This window comes from Cherax quadricarinatus, chromosome 16 (assembly GCF_038502225.1).
Source record: "Cherax quadricarinatus isolate ZL_2023a chromosome 16, ASM3850222v1, whole genome shotgun sequence".
NCBI lineage: Eukaryota > Metazoa > Arthropoda > Malacostraca > Decapoda > Parastacidae > Cherax > Cherax quadricarinatus.
Genome location: NC_091307.1, coordinates 25,239,853 through 25,259,860, shown reverse-complemented (window position 1 = coordinate 25,259,860; position 20,008 = coordinate 25,239,853). Strand labels below are relative to the sequence as shown.

Below are 20,008 nucleotides of genomic sequence, written 5' to 3'. Positions count from 1 at the left end.
TAATGTGGCTATACAGCAGTTTCGGGTCAGATTTGACTTTCGATGCTATGTCGTTTTCATACTGTCGCTGGGCCTCCCTCCTTATCTGTGCATACTCGTTTCTGGCTCTTCTACTAATCTCCTCGTTTTCCTGGGTCCTATTCCTCCTGTACCTTTTCCATTCTCTGTTGCACTTAGTTTTTGCCTCCCTACACCTTCGGGTAAACCAAGGACTCGTTTTGGTCTTCCTATTATTTCTGTTTCCCTTGGGACCAAAACTTTCCTCTGCCTCCTTGCACTTTGTTGCCACATATTCCATCATCTCGTTTACTGATTTTCCTACCATTTCTCTGTCCCACTGAACCTCCTGCAGGAAGTTTCTCATACCTGTGTAGTCCCCCCTTTTATAGTTTGGCCTGTCCCCTTCAGTTCCTGTTGCCTTCTCCACTTGTAACTCTACTATATAGTCAAAACTCAGAACCACGTGATCGCTAGCTCCAAGGGGCCTCTCGTAAGTGTCTGAACTGCTCAGGGTGAACACAAGATCCAGTCTTGCTGGCTCATCCTCCCCTCTCTCTCTGGTTGTGTCCCTGACATGTTGATGCATGAGGTTTTCAAGTACCACATCCATCATCTTGGCTCTCCATGTTTCGGGACCCCCATGTGGCTCCAGGTTTTCCCAGTCGATCTCCCTGTGGTTGAAATCGCCCATTACCAGTAACTTTGCTCTGCTCGAGTGAGCTCTTCTTGCCACCTCAGCCAGTGTGTCCACCATCACCCTGTTGTTTTCTTCGTACTCCTCTCTTGGCCTCCTGCAGTTCTGTGGTGGGTTATACATCACTCTAATGACTACTTTATGTTCTCCGGACTGAATTGTACCTACAATGTAGTCTCTTTCTCCAATCATGTCCATGCCTTCCATTTCCTCAAATCCCCATCGGTGTTTTATGAGCAGTGCAACCCCTCCTCCCCCTCTACTCCTTCTATCTTTCCTCAGGATCTGATATCCTGTTGGGAAGATTGTGTCTGTTATTGTCTCAGCGAGTTTTGTTTCTGTGACTGCTATGATGTCTGGGGATTTTTCACTGATTCTTTCGTTCCACTCCTCATGTTTATTCGTTATTCCATCCGCGTTTGTGTACCAAACCTTTAGTTTCTTTTCTATCATTGTGGTCATGCAAGAATATTGGGGTTGGGGGGGTGAGAGCCTTGGTGGGGGCCTATATGGGGCTGTGGTGTAGGTGGGGTTTGTGTTGATGGGGGTGGGGTCAGAATGCCCATAAGGGACAGCTGTTGGGGTGAGGCTTGTGATATGGGGGTTGGTGGCAGAGGGAACAGTGAGTGGGTTGTAGTATAGGTTGCTCAGTTGCGTTGGGAATGTCGCAGGTGGAGTCTTTTGGTGGGAGATTCTGTGGGGTGTGTTTGCCCTTCCTCCTGTGTCTGGGTCCTGCTCATTTTCGTTGCTTCTCGTTCCTCCTTGGGTCTCTGTACCCTCTCTTTCAGTGTAGTCCTTTCTTCTTGTGTTCTGTCGCGGTCGAGGTATACTCTCTGGTACCCCTCTTTGTCCCTTAGTCTTGCTTTCTCTTGCAGAATCCTGGTTCGAACTGATTCTTCCTTGAAAGTTACTCTGACAGGCCGTATCCTTCCACTCGCAAACCACCCAATTCTCTGAAAATTTGTCACCTGGGTCATATCGCCCTCCCCTATTGTTTTCATGATGCCTTCAATCATTTTTTTCTCCTCCTGTTTTATTTCTTCAAAGTTGTCCCCCTTGGCTTCTTGGAGCCCGTACACAAAAACTGACCTCGCCCTTTCCTCCTCCCACTGAGTCTCCATCTGCTTCCTCTGAGGCATTTTATTTCCTTCCATTGACATGTTCTTGCCTTCAGTCCCTGTCATATCTGAAACTTCTATTCTCAGTGAACTGTTTTTCCTGACCAGCTGTCCCTTGCTACTGCAGTTGGCTGTTAGAATCTCTGCATATAGCATACCTTCATTGTCTTCGGACCTGTCGTTTGATCTTAGTGTGCTCATCGTCTTTTCCCTGGCCCCACGTGGGTCTGATAGGGCCTTCGTGTACGGCATGTCTCCGTTGTTGCTTACCATCCCCTTGTCTGCGCCTGACTTTGAATTTCCTGCTGTCACATCTGAATTGTCATTTGTCTCTCTAATCTGTTTCAGGCTTTGCAGTTTCTCTTCTAAGCACTGTATCCTAGCTTCTGCTGTTAAGACCTGTACTTCCCACTTCCTGCACTCTTCAGCTATCCGCTCCTCCATTTTCTTACCAAGCTCTACTATCTTCCTTCCCCACTCTTCCTCCCTTTTTTGGAGCTCTAACTCCCAGTCTTTCCTCCCTGGTTCGTCTACCAGATCTCTGGTTTTCCGTCCTCTAAGGCCACCCATTTTTTTTTTATTATTATTACCACAGACAGAAGGCTAGAGGAGGGAGAGGGTGCGGGGGGGGGAGAGAGAAAGGGTAGAAAGAGGGAGAGAGAGGAGAGAGTATGGGGGTGAGGGATAAGACCAAGGGGGAGAGAGAGATATGTGAGGGGGGGGAGAAAGGGTAGAGAGAGGGAGAGGGAGAGAAAGAGAGAGAGAGGGAGAAAGGAGGGCGAGGGAAAAGGCTATGAGAGAGAGAGATGGAGAGAGAAGCCTATAGAGAGAGAGGAGGGTGAGAGATTGGGTTATGGGAGTGAGGGAGAGAGAGGAAGAGAGAGAGGGAGAGAGAGAGAGAGAGAGAGAGTGAGTAGGGGGAAGGGGAGGGAAAAAGGCTATGAGAGAGAGAAACGCGAGGGAAGGAAAAGATAGGAGGGAGTGAAGGCAAGAGCGGGGAGGGGAAAGGTCTGTGGGGGAGGGAAAGGTGTGTGGGGGGGTGAGGGGACACGGTCAAATTCCAAGGATCAACTGTGTGTACTCACCTAGTTGTGGTTTCAGGGGTCGAGACTCAGCTCCTGGCCCCGAGTGCATGTGTGTGCGCGCGCGTGTGTGTGAGCACATCAGTTGTTTATATGTCCCAGAAATACAATTCACCTCTGTGTATCCGTAATACTAATAAGATACCATTAACACTGAGAGTAATTCTAATAATTATAATACTAGCGTGTGTGTGTGCCACTGAGGTAGTGTCATTCATGGTACATTGCATGGACCTACCTGGGCCAGCCTTCCTAGGCATGAGGTAGTAAGTGACCCTAACAATCGAGCTCATGCTTAACTTGGTTGTACAAGGTGGATTTGAAGGCAAAAAATTACTGTGCATTTATATGTACAGTGTATGTCGCTCAGTTTAGTCCCTTGCATGTGTGTGTTGTCCACAGTTAACCCTTAAACGGTCCAAACGTATATATACGTCCACGCGCGTAGCGCCCCAAACGTATATATACGTTTTCTTTGTCATTCATTCAACATTGCCACATTAAGCCTGAGTCACCTAGACATGAGAGAATGGGTGTGCGCACTCACTGTGGGCCATATTAAAATAATTGGGGATGCCTGGGTACCATATGCTCTTTATTCCTTTTAAAAGAAAAAATTGTTTTTTTTTTTTTCCTCAAAAAAGTTGGGGCGCTACGCGAGTGAACGTATATATACGTTTGGACCGTTTAAGGGTTTAACCCTTAAACGGTCCAAACGTTGAAGTTGCTAGCTTGGCAGCTTTTTCCTAAATTCAGCTATACGTACTTGGCTATTGTATTAGTTGAAAATGTTAGTTAAAGAATATAATGTCATAGATCTAATAAAACAGAATTCTTCATGAGAGATAAGACTTTTAACCTCAGAGGTTAGTCACCCAGGATAACCCAAAATGGCAGTGCATCATTTCCATTGGGGTACTCAGTCTTGTCCCCCAGGATGCAACCCACACCAGTCGACTAACGCCCAGGTACCTACTTGCTAGGTGAACGGGGACAACAGGTATAAGAAAACACGCCCAATGTTTCCAGCTCAGGCATAGCACTTGCTGTAGGACGCAGTGAAATTTTCAACTGTGTGTGTGTGCGATGTCTGCCAGCACCCTTGGGTAGGAATGGTGGCTAAAGTGTTATCTGCTGAATAGGCTGCTCTCAGAGCATTATCTTCACACTCATTTGTGTGTGGTGGTTGTATGTGTTGATGGTTTGAAGTCCTCTGTAACAATAGGCAGCCTGCCTAAATAGCAACATAGATTTTTTTTCGCAATTGCTTTAGCTAGTTTCTCTACATGTATTATTTAGGGTAGGTTAACTGCACCTTAACAAATTTATCCAATTATTGTATTACACCAATACTGTATATGCATAAAAACTGAGACTGTTTTTTTCTGTAATGAAGAAACATTACATAAAATCTTCAGTCACTTTATTGAAATTCTAAAATAAAACACCAACATTTATTTGGGATAGTCCTCTACAATTTTTGTTCATGCTTTCTGGGGTACTTCCCTCAGTATGCTTACAGTTATCAATCATATTGCAACCATGTTACCAAATGTTTGTTGCTACTTCCACTTCTTACAGTGCATTGCAGATATTTATCTCAATTCTTCCTGTCTGATGTACTATATTTTGCATTCGGAATTAGCTTTGTTGCCTCTTTAGTAAAAAAAAAAAAAGTTTATTTCTTTGCAAAGGTTACAATGTGTGTTTACATTTCATAATTTGATTGGTACAAAGAAAGCCACTATCTTTCTGGGGCATTTTGGGCAGACTTAACCTAATACAGTGGACCCCCGGTTAACGATATTTTTTCATTCCAGAAGTATGTTCAGGTGCCAGTACTGACTGAATTTGTTCCCATAAGGAATATTGTGAAGTAGATTAGTCCATTTCAGACCCCCAAACATACACGTACAAACGCACTTACATAAATACACTTGCATAATGTGTCGCATTGGGAGATGATCGTTAAGCGGGGGTCCACTGTACTTAGACTACTTAAGTCTAGACAGGTAAAGAGTGGTATACCTGGAGTAAATTTCAACAACAGTTGTATTTTGCTGATTCTTTAGTTATTTCTTCCTTTCTTCCTAACTCTTTGGTATTTGCTGGCAAAGTTATTGGTTCTTGTTGACCAAACAATTTTTTGTAAAATCACATGGGCCTCTGGCCATGCTCATATTATTTGTGGAAGACTTCTGAATATACATTAGTCATAAAACACCTATGGTCATGCCATAGTTAAGTGCCCAGCTCCACTATGCAGTGCTTGACAGGTCATCATGGCCATGTGGCATATTTATATAGATTTTCTCATGTAGAGTATACTATATTTTTTTAGCATTGCATCTTTATTTTCAGCTGTTGGCACTTTTCTAAAAATATGTACAGTAGTCCAGATTTTTCTGATTGTCTCAACTTTTTTGCTTTATCCGAGATAACCACAAAACATATGAATTAAAAGTTGCCCAGTTTGGTAACAATTATGTATATTTTTTAGAAAAAATTTGTTTGAAGTTGAATTAAATGATTTTGTGAGTGACTAGTCCAACTAGGTTGATTTGAGGCTAGAGATTAGCTGCTTTGCATAGTTTTCTACTTTGTACAGAAATCTGACATGGAATAAGAGTGGTGGTAGGCATTCCAAGAGAGTGATGCATAGTCAAGGTGAGTACAAACTTGTTTATTGTAATCTTGCAGCCTCTGATACTGAGCAAATACTAGATGCACCTTGGCAAGATTTACCACATGATCCTTTGTAGGCACCTTTCACTCCCACGATATCAACTTAATTACCAGGCACTAAGACTTGTTCATTCTTACCCAGTCTGCAGTAACAAAACCATATTATCTAGATAACATCATGATTAGTGTTGAAGTAAATGTAACTGGCCTCCATTATCCTTGTTGATATAACTGCAAGTTGTGATTTAAATTCCTGAGGGTAGTGGGCATATCCTCCCTTCCAAGGAGTAGTCATCTGCATAGGTATAGGATCTGGGGATAAGGTGAGATAGTCTGAACTAAGCATTCCTTAGCAAAGATCGAAGCCCACTCCTCCATGGTACTATGATGGTGATTGTCACAAACACTGCTTCATTATGAACTGCCTTGAAAGTAGTCACTTGGATGTAGCATGTCATGTGTTCTACAGTATCTACGAAAATATTTCTTTATTTTTTATTATGGATATTTTTGTCCATACTGTTATTTTATTGTAAATTCGCAGTTTCATCTTTAAAATTATTTGCTGTATTTTATACATTGGCTTTTAACTTGAACTTCAGTATTGTATACTATCTAGAAATAGTCCCCAAAATATGAAAACATTGCATTTTGTAATTAAAATCTACATTTATTATGGTGCCACGATTTCTAATGTGGCATATCCTTAGTGAGATACAGTGCACATTCTTTTCTGGTCCACCGCAAAGCGTCCTGTTTTCAGCAACCCAGGTCCCAGCCTTTGAAGTTATTTCATATCACTACAAATGAGGAAGATGTATCCTGTTAGCAGTGTTAATTTTGAGGTATGTATTCTTCGTAGTTTTGATACCACTGTTTTAAGTGAGGGGTATCTGGGTTGTTTGAAAGTCAGGATGCACATTTTATTCTAGATTCAAAAATCAGTATTGCTCGAAAGCTCCAAATATCTTGGCAAAATTAGTAAACAAGTAGAGATTTGGCATTGAGTAATAGCTACTAAGTTGACATTTAACAGAAACAAGCTCTGCTCATTTAATTTTGCAGATGAAGTGAGAGGAGCAGGGGCCTTGAAAGGAGCATCACCATGTGTCAACAATTAAACCTGAATGAGCAAATTGGAAGCCAGCATCAGAAAACAACCTGATATCCCATGCTTGTGAAACAGTTTAAATAAAATATTTAAACTTGCCCTTGTATTATATTTTCCTTGTTAGAGAAATCCCTTTACTAGTCCTCTGATTTCAAATAATGTTTAGTGTATAATATACAGCATATTAATTTTGCATGTTGAAGGGTGTGTTGTAGCTCTTATTTGTTGTACGTATTGTATATACAGTATTCAAAATATTTTATGCATTTACCTATAAATATTATATTTTCTTGTTGCAGACATGTATGTGGTAAGGTGACCATTAATCGGATGGTGCTTGTTCAGAACTTCATTGCATCTGCCAAATGTTAGAGCCAGGCACAATGGAATCTTCCCAGAACACTTCGGGTATGATGTGGTATAACTACAATCCTGTTGATGGCCTTATTACTACAAATGCTCCAGTGCAAGTAGAATTAGGGACAGTTGACATAGCAAGACAAATTAATCAGCAGGTTCAGTTACAGTATGGCAACTTACAGGCAGTTCCAACCCAAACCCAGCACCAGATAATAGTGGCTCATCAACCACAGCCTCAACCACCTCCTGTTATTCCAGAGCCACCAGTAACTCCAAAACCATCAAAGCCTCGTACTCGACCAACAAATGGTGAACGGGTGCCATGTGGAGAATGTGGCAAGACTTTCTCATGTAATGCAAATTTACGAGATCACATGAGACTACACACAGGTGAAAGACCATTCATTTGTAGTGAGTGTGGTATGTCTTTTGCTCAGCGCTCTAATTGGAGGTTACATAAACGTGTACATACTGGTGAAAGACCCTACATGTGTGGTATATGTGGAAAAACATTTTCTCGTAGTTCCCATTTGCCTGGTCACATGAGAGTTCATACTGGAGAAAGACCTTATACATGTGATCGGTGCCAGAATTCATTTGCTTCTGCACAAGCTTTGAAAAATCATGCACGTACCCACACAGGTGAGAAACCTTTTGTGTGTGAGTATTGCCAGACTGCTTTCACACACAGTTCTTCATTATCTTCACATAAAAAAAGGTGCACTGGTGAAAAGAGAAAGCGTGGTAGGCCTCTTGGCAGTGGTCGCAAGTCTTACAGAAAAAAGTCTACTGGTAGACCACGTGGGCGACCTAGAAAGAAGGTTCGTTATGGTAAGAGGGGCCGCAGGAAGAACCCTCCACCTGAAGAACATGCAGAAACAAAAAATGGAGTTGATGTAATTAAGGCTGAGGTTCACAGAGAAAATGAAGAAGCTCAGATACAGTCGATAATACAGGCAAAACAAGAGCTTGAAGAAGTGCCCACTGTAGTTGTTGATGCAGACTCAGTGAATTTAGAACATGCTGAACTACACTGTGATTCACTAAAGTTAGATAAGCATATAGTAACACATGAAGAAGAACTTGCAGAAGAATCTGTATGTCAGGAAGGTCAACTAATTCGCCATGAAATGTTACCATTAGAAATTGTGTCTGCAACAGCAACTGCAGGCTTGGATGAGACTAGCAATCTTCACCAAGAAGCAGCTGTTGCTATGGCTGCTTTACATGAGGGAGCAGCACTTAATTTGGCTCATCACCAGTTGCCTCAAGAAATATATGTTAAGAGAGAAGTACCTCATACTATGTGGTATCCAAAACAGCACTATTAAGCCATTATGATCAATATTACCATTAACTTTGTAATGTTTTTTAAAGTAAATTGATATCATTAGCCAGGAGTGCTGATGTTAAAAAAAATGTTCCATGTTGCACTATTAACCCACATCTCAAAAACTTTATTTAGATATCCATTGTGAATAGAATTGTGGGCTTTAAATTCTAAACTTGTTTATCTTCTAGTTTACTTTCTGTTCACAATTGAACAAATGGTTTTAATGTATGTCTTTAATATTATTTTTGTACTTGACTAATAACTACTTATGTATTTTGTAGGTAAGTTTCACAATATACAGCTGAAAAAATATCTTGTAAAGTCGTTGAATTTTATAGAACTTTATATAGACCTGTGTATATTTTTTGTGTCCCTGTAAAGATCCTGATGAAATTTTTTACCCTAATTGCTTTATAGATTTTCATTACAACTACCGTACCTATATTACAACTGAATTGTGGAACTTCAGATCAGAAATTCTTTTAAATAGTGTTTAAGTTTTATATTAATTGAATTTAAAAAATAGAATTCTAAACATTTCATCACATGCAGTATCTTTTCTCCTGATTTTTTTTTTTTTTTTTTTTTTTTTTTGTTAATTAAATTATTCCATTTTTAATTTTTTAATGTTGGAAAACATTATTGGTTAAAAATTCACTTATGTAGTTTCACATTTGTCAAAATAAATCTAAAGAATATTTTTTGTCAGGCTGTTAATATTCCATCATGAAATGGCACCAAATATTAACATAAATAGCTTTGAAAATGCATTCATACAAGAAAGGCATGAACCCACTTTATCTCAAAAAAATTATGTAACAGATGGAGCATAACATTACAGTAATGTTACACAGTGTTGATCATTTTGTATGTTATCACTAAGAGTCAGATCTTAAAGCAGATTTTTTTCTTAATATTTAGTTATCTACACACACTGCCAAACCAGTGTACAGTGTTGCACTGTGGAAATTTTATCTGTTGTTACCTCCCATTACAAATCAGGTCTGGTTTAGCACTTTCTTGTGAATATAATGTAATAATAATGTCAGGTGGTACAATATATGAATGTGATCTCTATACTTTGAGCATGAGCTACCCACCTTCTGAATTTAGTAGTAATGCACTAAATACCTTTACAAACCTTCACTGAAGAACATTAGTTTGTTAATAATTATTGCTTTATATACAATCTGGAAGTCATCAGGAAAGCAGCAGTAGATAATGAAAATACTGGTAATTTGAGCAAATTAGTTTATTGAGATGATAATGTAGCACTGGTAAAGTAGTTTAAACCACCAAGTGGTCATTAGTAGTAAAGGTTGCAAGCCAGCTTGCTACCTAATGTGAAACCTGTTCTTGCAGCACGTGATAATCGTGCAGATTTAAGAGTTTCCTGGTTATGCTTGACCACTGTGTTGCCAGACGTGTTTCAGCCATTTTTTTTTTAATTGTGGTTTCTTTAATTTACTTAGTTGTGGTTTAATAGGTTTGCTTATAGGTTTATGTAACCTAGCTTTACTTAAAGGTGTTTGTTAGTTTACATTAGTGTTAAGGAATTGACATTAGGTACTTTGTAAGAAAATTTATGTATGTAATTAAATAAGAAGCTAGATAATGAAGCACTATTTATGAAGATGTCAAGTTTAAAACTTTTTTGTTTTCTTAAATTAGCCTTAGCAAGTAAATATAAATGTTTAACCCTTTCACTGTCAAGACCTCTATTCACAAACTTGCTATCAATGTCGAAGGGTTTAAAAAAAAAAATTATCTTATGAAATGATAGAGAATCTTTTTCCGATGGTAATGGCACCAAAAGTATGAAATTCGATGGAAAACTTCCGGAATTACACTCGTGAAATTAGCGGTCTCAGCGATATATACGCATCGGCGATTTCTCCCACTCTGACCCCTATTTTCGGCCAATTCCATTGTTCCAGTCAACCAAACTCATGGCTGTTTCACTAGAACTCCATTTCTTCTATCGACTGAGTACAAGAAACTGCCCATTTACCGTTTCAGCTACCCAATAAAATGGTCAGAAATTGGCAATTTGGCCAAATTTCATGCAAATTTCAAAGGATGCCAATTTCAAAATAGGGTCAAGAATAAACAATGCAGACATTTCTGGCACTAAAATAACATTTACTCTGTTCATTAGTCATGTCTCCAAGTCCCTCTTATATTACTCTTGCTTTCTATTTTTAATTTTTATTCACACAAAAAATGGAAGATTTACTGTTATGCAGACTACTGCATTGTTGTAATAATTGTATAAATAATGTCAACCCATTCGTGACTGCTTATTAGACTGGCCAGTTGGACACGTATTGTTTACTCTTGAACATTGACAAAAATCGAACATTTCCGCTACTCTGAGTTCAATTTCAAGGTACTTTTCATCGTGAAACCAATGGAAATCGTCTCTATTTCTGTAATATATCTTCCATTCTGTCAAATGAGACCAAGAACCAAGAATACAACCACAAATACCATACAAAAATACACGTCAAAGTTGGCGTTTTAAACCAAAAAGTTTTTTTTTTCTCATGCACTGCATGCTGCAGGATTTTTTTTTTATACTGCGCACACACCACACAGACCCATTGTCTCACATGAAGGTCCACCAGGTTTCTCCCGGTAGATTTGAAGCTGCTAGAATTTTGGCGTATTAATGCAGCACCAACACTGACTTGTTAGCTGTACTAGTATGACACCGACAGTGAAAGGGTTAATCTCAATAAATTTACAGAAAATACCTTAATAAAAATCAAGTAAATCATTGATTTAATGGACTAACGGAGAGCAGTTGGCCGGTAATGGAAACTGGTGGATAGGGATGAGATTGTTTTGCAGTGATAGTAATAGTAACTGACAAATTCACAGCCTGTGAACTTTGTTCATTTTTTAATTGATGAAGTAAGCAAATTTTGTTGCAAATTCCATAGTTTAAGTTGGGGTTTACTGTACAGTACAGTATGTACATTTTTTTTCTGGGGGGAGGGGCAGACTTGCTTGTGAGCTTAGTTAAATCATCCAAGACATATTTCATACACTGCATAATACAGTACTAATTGTCTGTACCCATTGGTTCCCAAGTTGATGTTCTATTTAAACTACAATCTGTAGGTAACATCTTAACCCTTAAACTGTCCAAACAGATCTTCCTTCGCATGCGTAGTGCTCCAAAAGTAGATCTATGTTTTTTACATATTTTCAAATGTAAGAAAAAAAATGTAGATCAAAGTTTTTTTACACGTTTTCAAATGTAAAAAAAAAAAGAAGTACATTTTTTTACATACTACTTTCAAATGTTGAAAAAACGTAGATCTACGTTTGGACAGTTTAAGGGCTAATTTCAGTTTATTGATATGCCCACCTCAGTTTGGGTGGCAGAACTATTATCTTTTAAATAATCTTTCAACAGTCTTTTAAACATTTTGCAAAAAATATTAGGTGCCAAGTTTGAAATTGAATTTCAAGACTTGACTATGGTGCTACCCAAGCAACATTGCCAAACTTACTTAAGACTGCATTTATAGTACACATAAATCTTATTTTGCTTGGTTCCTAGCTATTTTAGTGGCCACCAAACAAGTTTGGATTTATTTACCTCAGGGCCTGGCTGGGGGACGTGGTCCCCCGGGCTCGGCAATGGATTTGATAGATTCCTCTCCATGTCAGCAGTGCAATACTTGCATAGTATATATTGTTTGTAGTGCCAATGGGGGTCATGTGACTAACACTTGGCATGGGGGCCTGCCTGTAAATGGAACTATTAGAATATGTACTACACAAGTATTGCACTGTTGACATCATGTTCTGTGGCTTGGGACTTTCTGATCTGTCTTTGGTGGTTGGCCATCTGACTATTTCCCTGCCTTATTCAATTCTTGCAAGATCACTGGCAGTATTGTTAACAGATTAAACTATGATACTTGGTTTTCTGACCATCCTCACTTCATTTTCAGATGTTGCATAAATACTAAGTATGTGTACTGTACTGCTGATGTTGAATAATGGATCATGAGATACATTAGGTTTCCTCTACACTGAGGCATATATGTAAACAATAAGAGAACTGTATAGAGAGGAGAACTGAAGGTTCGGTTGCTTTCGTAATCATATCATTTAAGAAATTTTTGCTCAAACTACATTTGTTTTCAAAAGAAGTATTATAAAGCTTAACAACTGATGAGCTGAAATGGAATCATTTTAACGGGGGGGAAAGAGTGATATAGAATATTATGGTATGTATATTTATATAATAATAATATGTCCTTGATTTTTTCTGTATATTAACTTCAAGAATATGCAAACATAAAAATGATATTTTATGCAAGTAAATTAATGAACACCATAACTTGGAGATTGTTTGGAAATATGCTTGGTTAAGAGGCTTTTGCAGTGGAAGCCATTAAATATGAAGATGTATTAAAGAATACTCTAAGCATCTGTTGCTGTTAAGATTAATGTCTTTAAAAATTTTGTGAATTTCAGTGTAGGGTTGAATTTGATATACTGTTGTTATTTCTTTAATGATTACTGTAACTGGAAGTTAGCAACATTAGATTACAGTGTATAATTATAAAATTGTTAAGTTGAGAGGAGCAAATGTATTGTGAATGAACATAAAGGATATCTTTTAATACAGTAAAATCTTCATTTAACTAATTTTAGAAATAACAGGACAAGAGTGTCAGATAAAATTATTTAAAAAAACTGACAAAGTCTGATGGAATTATTTGTTATTGTTACAGTTTTCTGGATAATTGATTTGGAAACAACAGATAAAGTTTGTTGATTACAGAATTGTCCATATTATTACAATCTGCTGAGTATTGTAAACTGATTCAAGTAACAACAGACAAACTCCCTTGGTTACAGAATTGTCCTTAAGACTAAACACATTTCTCATATTTAATGGTCAGTTGGCATTACTGGACACACATTACTACCTGTTAGTGATTTCAATTGAGGTTTCAGCATATTTAAACTCTTAAGGAGGGTGCCATGATTACCAGTGAAGGGCTAGTGATCCAGGCAATTGGAATACACACATACTTTCCTTCTTAGCCTAAATTTGATTGCCTCTCATTTACCATATTGCATGACCCCCTACAGCAGAGGTCAGGGAACAGGGGTAAATTACCCCAAATGGGGTAAAAATTAAAATCTTGGGGGGTAATGAAGCATTAATAAATTTAAATAAAACTGCAAGGGAAATTATGAGTTACATTTTTTCAAACAAATAATTTTTTAGTCCAGTGGGTAATTTTGCAGTACACAAATTTGTTATGGGGTAATACACAAAAACATTTACCGACCTCTGCCCTACAGGTTGAGCACCTCCACAAGTATAATAATCATGTACTGTATAAACAATATATTGGACAGGTGAAATCTGTAGCCTTGTCTCAGTTTATTAACCCTTTCAGGGTTGCCAGACCCTCTTCGAGACTTGTTCTCAGGGTCGCCAAATTTAAAAAAAAAAAAAAAAATTTACGAAAAGATAGAGAATCTTTTCCTGATCATAATGACACCAAAAGTATGAAATTTGATGGAAAACTTACGGAATTATGCTCTCGCGAAGTTAGTGGTCTCGACGATGTTTACGCATCGGCGATTTTGCCCACTTCAAGCCCTATTTTCGGCCAATTCCAGTGTACTAGTCGACAAAAATCATAACTATTTTGCTAGAACTCCATTTTTTCTATCGAATGAGTATAAGAAACCACCCATTTATTGATTTCAGCTATCCAATAAAGTGGTCAGAATTTAGCAATTTTGCCAATTTCACACAAATTTCAAAAGATGCCAATTTTCGAATAGGGTCCAGAATAAACAAGAAAGACATTCCTGGCACTAAAATAACATTTCCTCTGTTCATTAGTCACATCCCCACCCCCCCTCTTACATTCTTTTGTTTTCCACTTTGAATTTTTATTCTCACAAAAAATAGAAGATTTACTGTTGTGCAGACTACTGCATTAGTGTAGAAATGGTATAAATAATATCAGCGCACTTGTGAAAGAATATTAGACTCACCAGTTGACATGTATTGGACACGTAGCATGATTTGTTTACTTTTGAACTTTGGTAAAAATCGAACATTTCTGCTACTTTGAGCTCAATTTCAAGGTACTTTTCATTGTAAAACCAGTCAAAATCATCTCAATTTCTGTAATATGTCATCCATTCTATAAAATGAGACCAGGAAAACTAGAATACAACAATAAATACCATACGAAAATACAGTGCAAAGTCGCTGTTTTAATCCAAAAACACAGTCAGTTTTTTTTTCTCATTACGCACTGTGTGCTGCAGGATTTTTTTTTATACTGCGCACACTGACCACATAGACCCATTCTTTCATATGTAGGCCTACCAGCTTTCTCTCACTAGATTTGAGGGCGCTAGAATTTAGGCGTACTAGTACGTCAAAAACCCTGGTGCGTAAGCCGTACTAGTATGTTCGAAACCCTGAAAGGGTTAAAGAATAAACAATGTGTTGATTTGTAGGTAGACTGATTGTGTCATTTTTATTTATGAACACCTTTGGTGTGGCTTACACAAAAAGTTGGCAGGTAAAAAATGTTACCTGAGGTTTCCAATGCAGTGATATGTATTTAATTATGAATGGTTAGCTACTCTGGAACTCCAACAATGTTTCCAGTTAAACTTCTAGTTAGCTGCCTAGGCATTTTGTGTTAAAAGGTACATCTTATTCAATAAATCATCATTAGAACACACATTAACCCAGGTCCTGTACCTTTGGATGCGACCAACAAGTCAACTAACACCCGGGTGCCCATTTTCTTTTAGGTGACCAGGGGCAGCAGGTGATTATAATATGTACATCTCAACTTGCCTAGGAAAAAACCAGGGTACAGTACTTAGGTTGTGAACCAAAAAGAATAAAATGGCACAATACCATGACTGGAACAATGCATAAATAACCCACACACAGAGAATAGAGGAAATCAGCTCTAATATATATTATTTAGGTATGCATACTGGTCAGAGAGCCCATCGTAAGTCTGAGTTATCGGTAAACGAGTACATCGTCAAGTGAGGAGAGGCTGTATTTAATTATACTATTGGATTGTGCTATAAAATTGGGATTTTATAAATTAAACTCAAGAATAGGGCAAGTATCAAGGCAAAAGTATGGTCTTGGAAATATGTGTTGTGATGTTCAAAACAATCACAATCTAATAGCAGTTTATACTAACAAGATCATAATGTTTTCCTTTAGTTAACACAAGAGAGAATACTGTACAGTAATAATAGAACAGAAATATAACTTCAGTATACTGCGAGTAATCATTTAGCTTGGCTTAAGGACTTTGCATAAGGAAACAAGTGAAGAACTGAGGCACTAATGACCTTTGTGTAGTTTATAAGCCATAAACTTAACAAACCAACATCTGGTGGGAAACTAATAAGCAGCATAGCTGAGAATACAATACCCACCAGTTACCAACCAGTTTGGCTGATAATTTCATACTATAATGCACAGTGCAATTGGTTGGCCTTATTTTATGCTCTGAGAGAAAGTTTTAGCTTTGTTTAACTTATACTGTGGTATTCCTGTGACTTACTTCAAGTTTTTCTATTATCTCAGCCCATAATAAGGCTAGAATTCCTTGTTGACTGTTTCACCAATCAAACTACATTGCAAATATCCCATACCCCTAACTGATCAAGCACTTGTAGGAAATGATCCAATTTTCTCGAAAACATCTTCCTTTGTTATGTGCTGTAAGTGTACCCTAACTGAAATTTCCTGCAGTAAGTATATTTTGTGAATATTCTTGCTTGCTCCACATTTTATTTTATTTGACCACTACTTCTGTACAAAATTATAAATTTGATTTAAACTAATTTTTTTTTTAAATCAAATTTATAATTTTGTACAGAAGTAGTGGTCAAATAAAATGAGGTTTGAGAAAATGAAAATCCCTACATGAAATAGTAACCAATTGAAGGTTAAGTGCTTTCATAGTAAAGCCAGAAGAATCTTTTCCTCCATAAGCGATGCGTGTCATGAAAGGTGACCAAAATACCGTGAGCAATGGGCTGGTAACCCCTTCTCCTGAATAAATTACTAAAAATAAAAACTACAACTATTTTGGGTCACGTTGCCTTGGTGGGAAACCGCTGATGGGTTAATAGAAAAAAAAAAAAGGCCAGAAGTATTTAAATATTTCTTTTTGTCTAAAATGGAAAGTTGAGATTGTGCAGTAAAATATGTGGAAACACATGAGTGTGTTAATTATCTTTCACCTGAACTAGTTATTATATAGCCAAGGAAGACTAGGATGATAAATTAGGTGATTTTGTTGATGGTTTTCCATGATACAGCTTTGCACTGTACATTAATATGGCTGTATTCCATCAGGGCAGGGTGACCCAAAGAAGGAAACAGTCACCATAACACATTCTCTAGAAGCTTTTTCCCATAAAGTGAATTGATGCCACAGCTCAGGTGACCTTCCTCCCCACTACCAGTACAACATTCTGTTTCAATGTAAGCGAGAGTTTTAAGAGATTAATTTTCTGTTTGCTTGTCTTCAAGATGATGTGTTTATAAATGTCGTAGAATTAGTTTTACAGATGTAAATACTGTGCTTTATTTGATATTAAGGAATTACATACAGGGTAAAATTAACTCGTAAAATCTTGGTAACAGTTGCAAACAAATCACGGAATGGGTGGGGATTGAACCATGGCAAGCAAGGCTTAAAACTCGTAGGCCAGCTATTTAACCACTGAACCAGCTGGCTCTAATAAGATTCATCCAACTAGGAATATTTCTATACACCATAGGGAGGGTAGCATGGGGCCCACTGTAACCACAAATGGAGGTTTTTACAGATGAATTCCACACCAGTGTGGCTATGGTATTCCTAGTTCAATGAATCATATTAGAGCCAGTTGGCCGAGTGGTTAACGCACTGGCCTGTGAGTTTTAGAAACCAGAGCTATTATATAGTCAGGTTACCTTATATCTTGAATGTCTATTTGTAAAGAGAAAGCATTCCAAAAATGACTTGGTAAAGGCACATATTATCTCCAGTGGAGTTAGGCTAATCTTTTGATATACACGTACTCATGATCTCTTTTCCAGTGATAAAGGCTCTTCTGAAATGACAAGTCCAACCAGGCTGGGTTGAGACTTGGAGATGAGCTGATCAGAGTGGTCCTGAATACTGGTACTCTTCAAGTTTTTCATGTTAATAATTCTTTTCATCTGATAACACACATTTTTGTAACCTTATTTATTCACAAACATACATAAAATGCTTATACAGTGGAACCTCTACTTGCGAGTTTAATCCGTTCCATGACCTTGCTCGCAACTGGATTTGCTCGTTTGCAGAGTCAATTTTCCTTATTTAAATTAATTGAAATGCAATTAATCCGTTCCAGTGGAATTCTGTGCTTCAATAATTTCGCTAATATCAACTCTAAGGCTTATTTATCTATCTCACTTCATCTAATATGACATAATAAACAATATAAATAACATAGAAACCTGATATACATGTATATACTCTAAAATGAATAAAATATGTAATTCATGTAGCGGTATGGGCGGTGTCGGTGGTGGACAAGAGTTTGTCTGGACACCAGACAAAATACTTCTTGAATAATTTTGCTGATATCATCTATACGGCTTATTTATCTATCACAGTTCATCTAATATGACAATATAAATAACATAGAAACCTAATATATACTCTAGATGAATAAAATATGTCATTATATATGTGGCGGCGGCGGCCGAAGAGTGTCTGGAGACAGGACAAAATATTTCTTGAATATTTTGCTATCATCAACTCTACAGCTTATTTATCTATCACAGTTCATCTAATATGACATAACAAACAATGTAAATAACATAGAAACCTGATATATACTCTAGAATGAATAAAATATGTCATTATATATGTGGCGGCGGCGGCGGCCCACGAGAGTTTGTCTGGAGACAGGACAAAATACTCCTTGAATATTTCGCTATCATCAACTCTATGGCTTATTTATCTATCACAGTTCATCTAATATGAAATAATAAACAATATAAATAACACAGAAACCTGGTATATACTCTAGAATAAATAAAATACTTCATTATGTAACAGGTGGAGGCGGCCACAACCGCTCCCTCTATGTTATGGTAAACACTGCCATCTAGTGACGGCCTTTTGAAGCCGTCTATTATTATAATTATTATTATGTAGTACATTATTATTATATACGTATTATTATTATACATACTACATGTATATTATTATTCTTATTGTGTTATATTATTATTCTTATTGTATTATATTATTATTCTTATTGTACTATAATATGTACTATTATTATTATACATATTATTATTATTTTTATTATTATTACAAAATAAATAATTTGTAATTTTTATTCACACAAAAAATATAAGATTTACTGTTATGCCTTATTGCAATACGTAATTGTATAAATAATGTCATCCCATTCACGACTGCATATTGGAATGAACAGTGATATCATTTGTTTACTCTTGAACATACCCAAAACAATCGAACATTTCTCCTGTGTTGGGGTTAATTTCAAGGTACTTTTCGTCGTAAAATCAATCAAAATCATATCTATTTCTGTAATATATCTTCCATTCTATCAAATGAGACCAAGAAAACGAGAATACAACCATAGAAACCATACGAAAATACCGCTAAGGGGTGGCTAATTGCTGAGAAGTGAACTCTATTATTTATATATACTTAGATTTCTTTCATTTTTGGTGTACGTTAAGAAGCATCTTTCCATCATACATTGCCCAAGTTTCAATAAGATAGTCCAACAAACAAATGAGATACAATTCCCTAGATCAAGAGCAAGAGCCCCTCACCAGCGTCAAGGAACCTGCCTTGAGGTCTGCTCGCTTATGGAAATTTTGCTCACGTATGGAAACAAAGAATCGACCCATCGACTGCTCGTATTTGGAAAAACTCGCACGTGGATGCGCTCGCAAGTAGAGGTTCCAGTGTAGTTGGAAATTATATTCATAGGAAAAGTAAGGTGATGAGAATGACAAAAATATTAGGTAACAGAAGATTGGACATCAGATTGGAGGGAGAGAGTATGGAGGAGGTGAATGTGTTCAGATATTTGGGAGTGGATGTGTCAGCAGATGGGTCACTGAATCGTAGAATTAACGAGGGGAAAAAAGTGAGTGGTGCACTGAGGAGTCTGTGGAGACAAAGTACTTTAGCCATGAAAGCAAAGAGGGGAATGTATGAGAGTATAGTTATACCAGTGCTCTTGTATGGGTGTGAGGCATGGGTTGTAAATGTTGCAACAAGGAGAATGCTGGAGGCAGTGGAGATGTCATGTCTGAGGGCAGTGTGTGGTGTGAATATAATGCAGAGAATCCATAGTTTGGAGATTAGAGGGAGGTGTGAGATTACCAAAACTATTATCCAGAGGGCTGAGGAGGGGTTATTAAGATGGTTTGGACATGTAGAGAGGATGGAACGAAACAGAATGACTTCAAGAGAGTATAAATTTGTAGTGGAGGGAAGGCAGGGTAGGGGTCGGCCTAGGAAAGGTTGGAGGGAGGGGGTAAAGGAGGTTTTG

At 37.6% G+C, this 20,008-nt stretch overlaps 2 protein-coding genes across 3 annotated transcripts in view; both read left to right on the top strand.

The window, feature by feature from the left end:
* Positions 1-20,008, top strand: part of LOC128688888 (zinc finger protein ZFP2) — a 47,504-nt gene that overhangs the window by 9,890 nt on the left and 17,606 nt on the right. The window contains exon 2 of one of the 2 annotated variants that reach the window (XM_053776915.2): positions 16,785-16,913. The exons of the other annotated variant lie outside the window; for it this stretch is intronic. The gene's annotated coding sequence lies outside the window, so the exon portion shown is untranslated. The remainder of the gene's footprint in view (positions 1-16,784; positions 16,914-20,008) is intronic. 2 annotated transcript variants of the gene reach the window in all.
* On the top strand, positions 6,040-9,081 carry LOC128688890 (uncharacterized). Its single transcript, XM_053776918.2, has 2 exons — positions 6,040-6,424; positions 6,990-9,081. Exon 2 carries the CDS (start codon positions 7,056-7,058, stop codon positions 8,379-8,381), a length of 1,326 nt encoding a protein of 441 aa, XP_053632893.1. The 5' UTR covers positions 6,040-6,424; positions 6,990-7,055; the 3' UTR covers positions 8,382-9,081.

Coding starts and splice junctions, on each gene's coding strand:
- LOC128688890 (XM_053776918.2), top strand. CDS start 7,056: ATGTTAGAGCCAGGCACAATGGAATCTTCCCAGAACACTTCGGGTATG.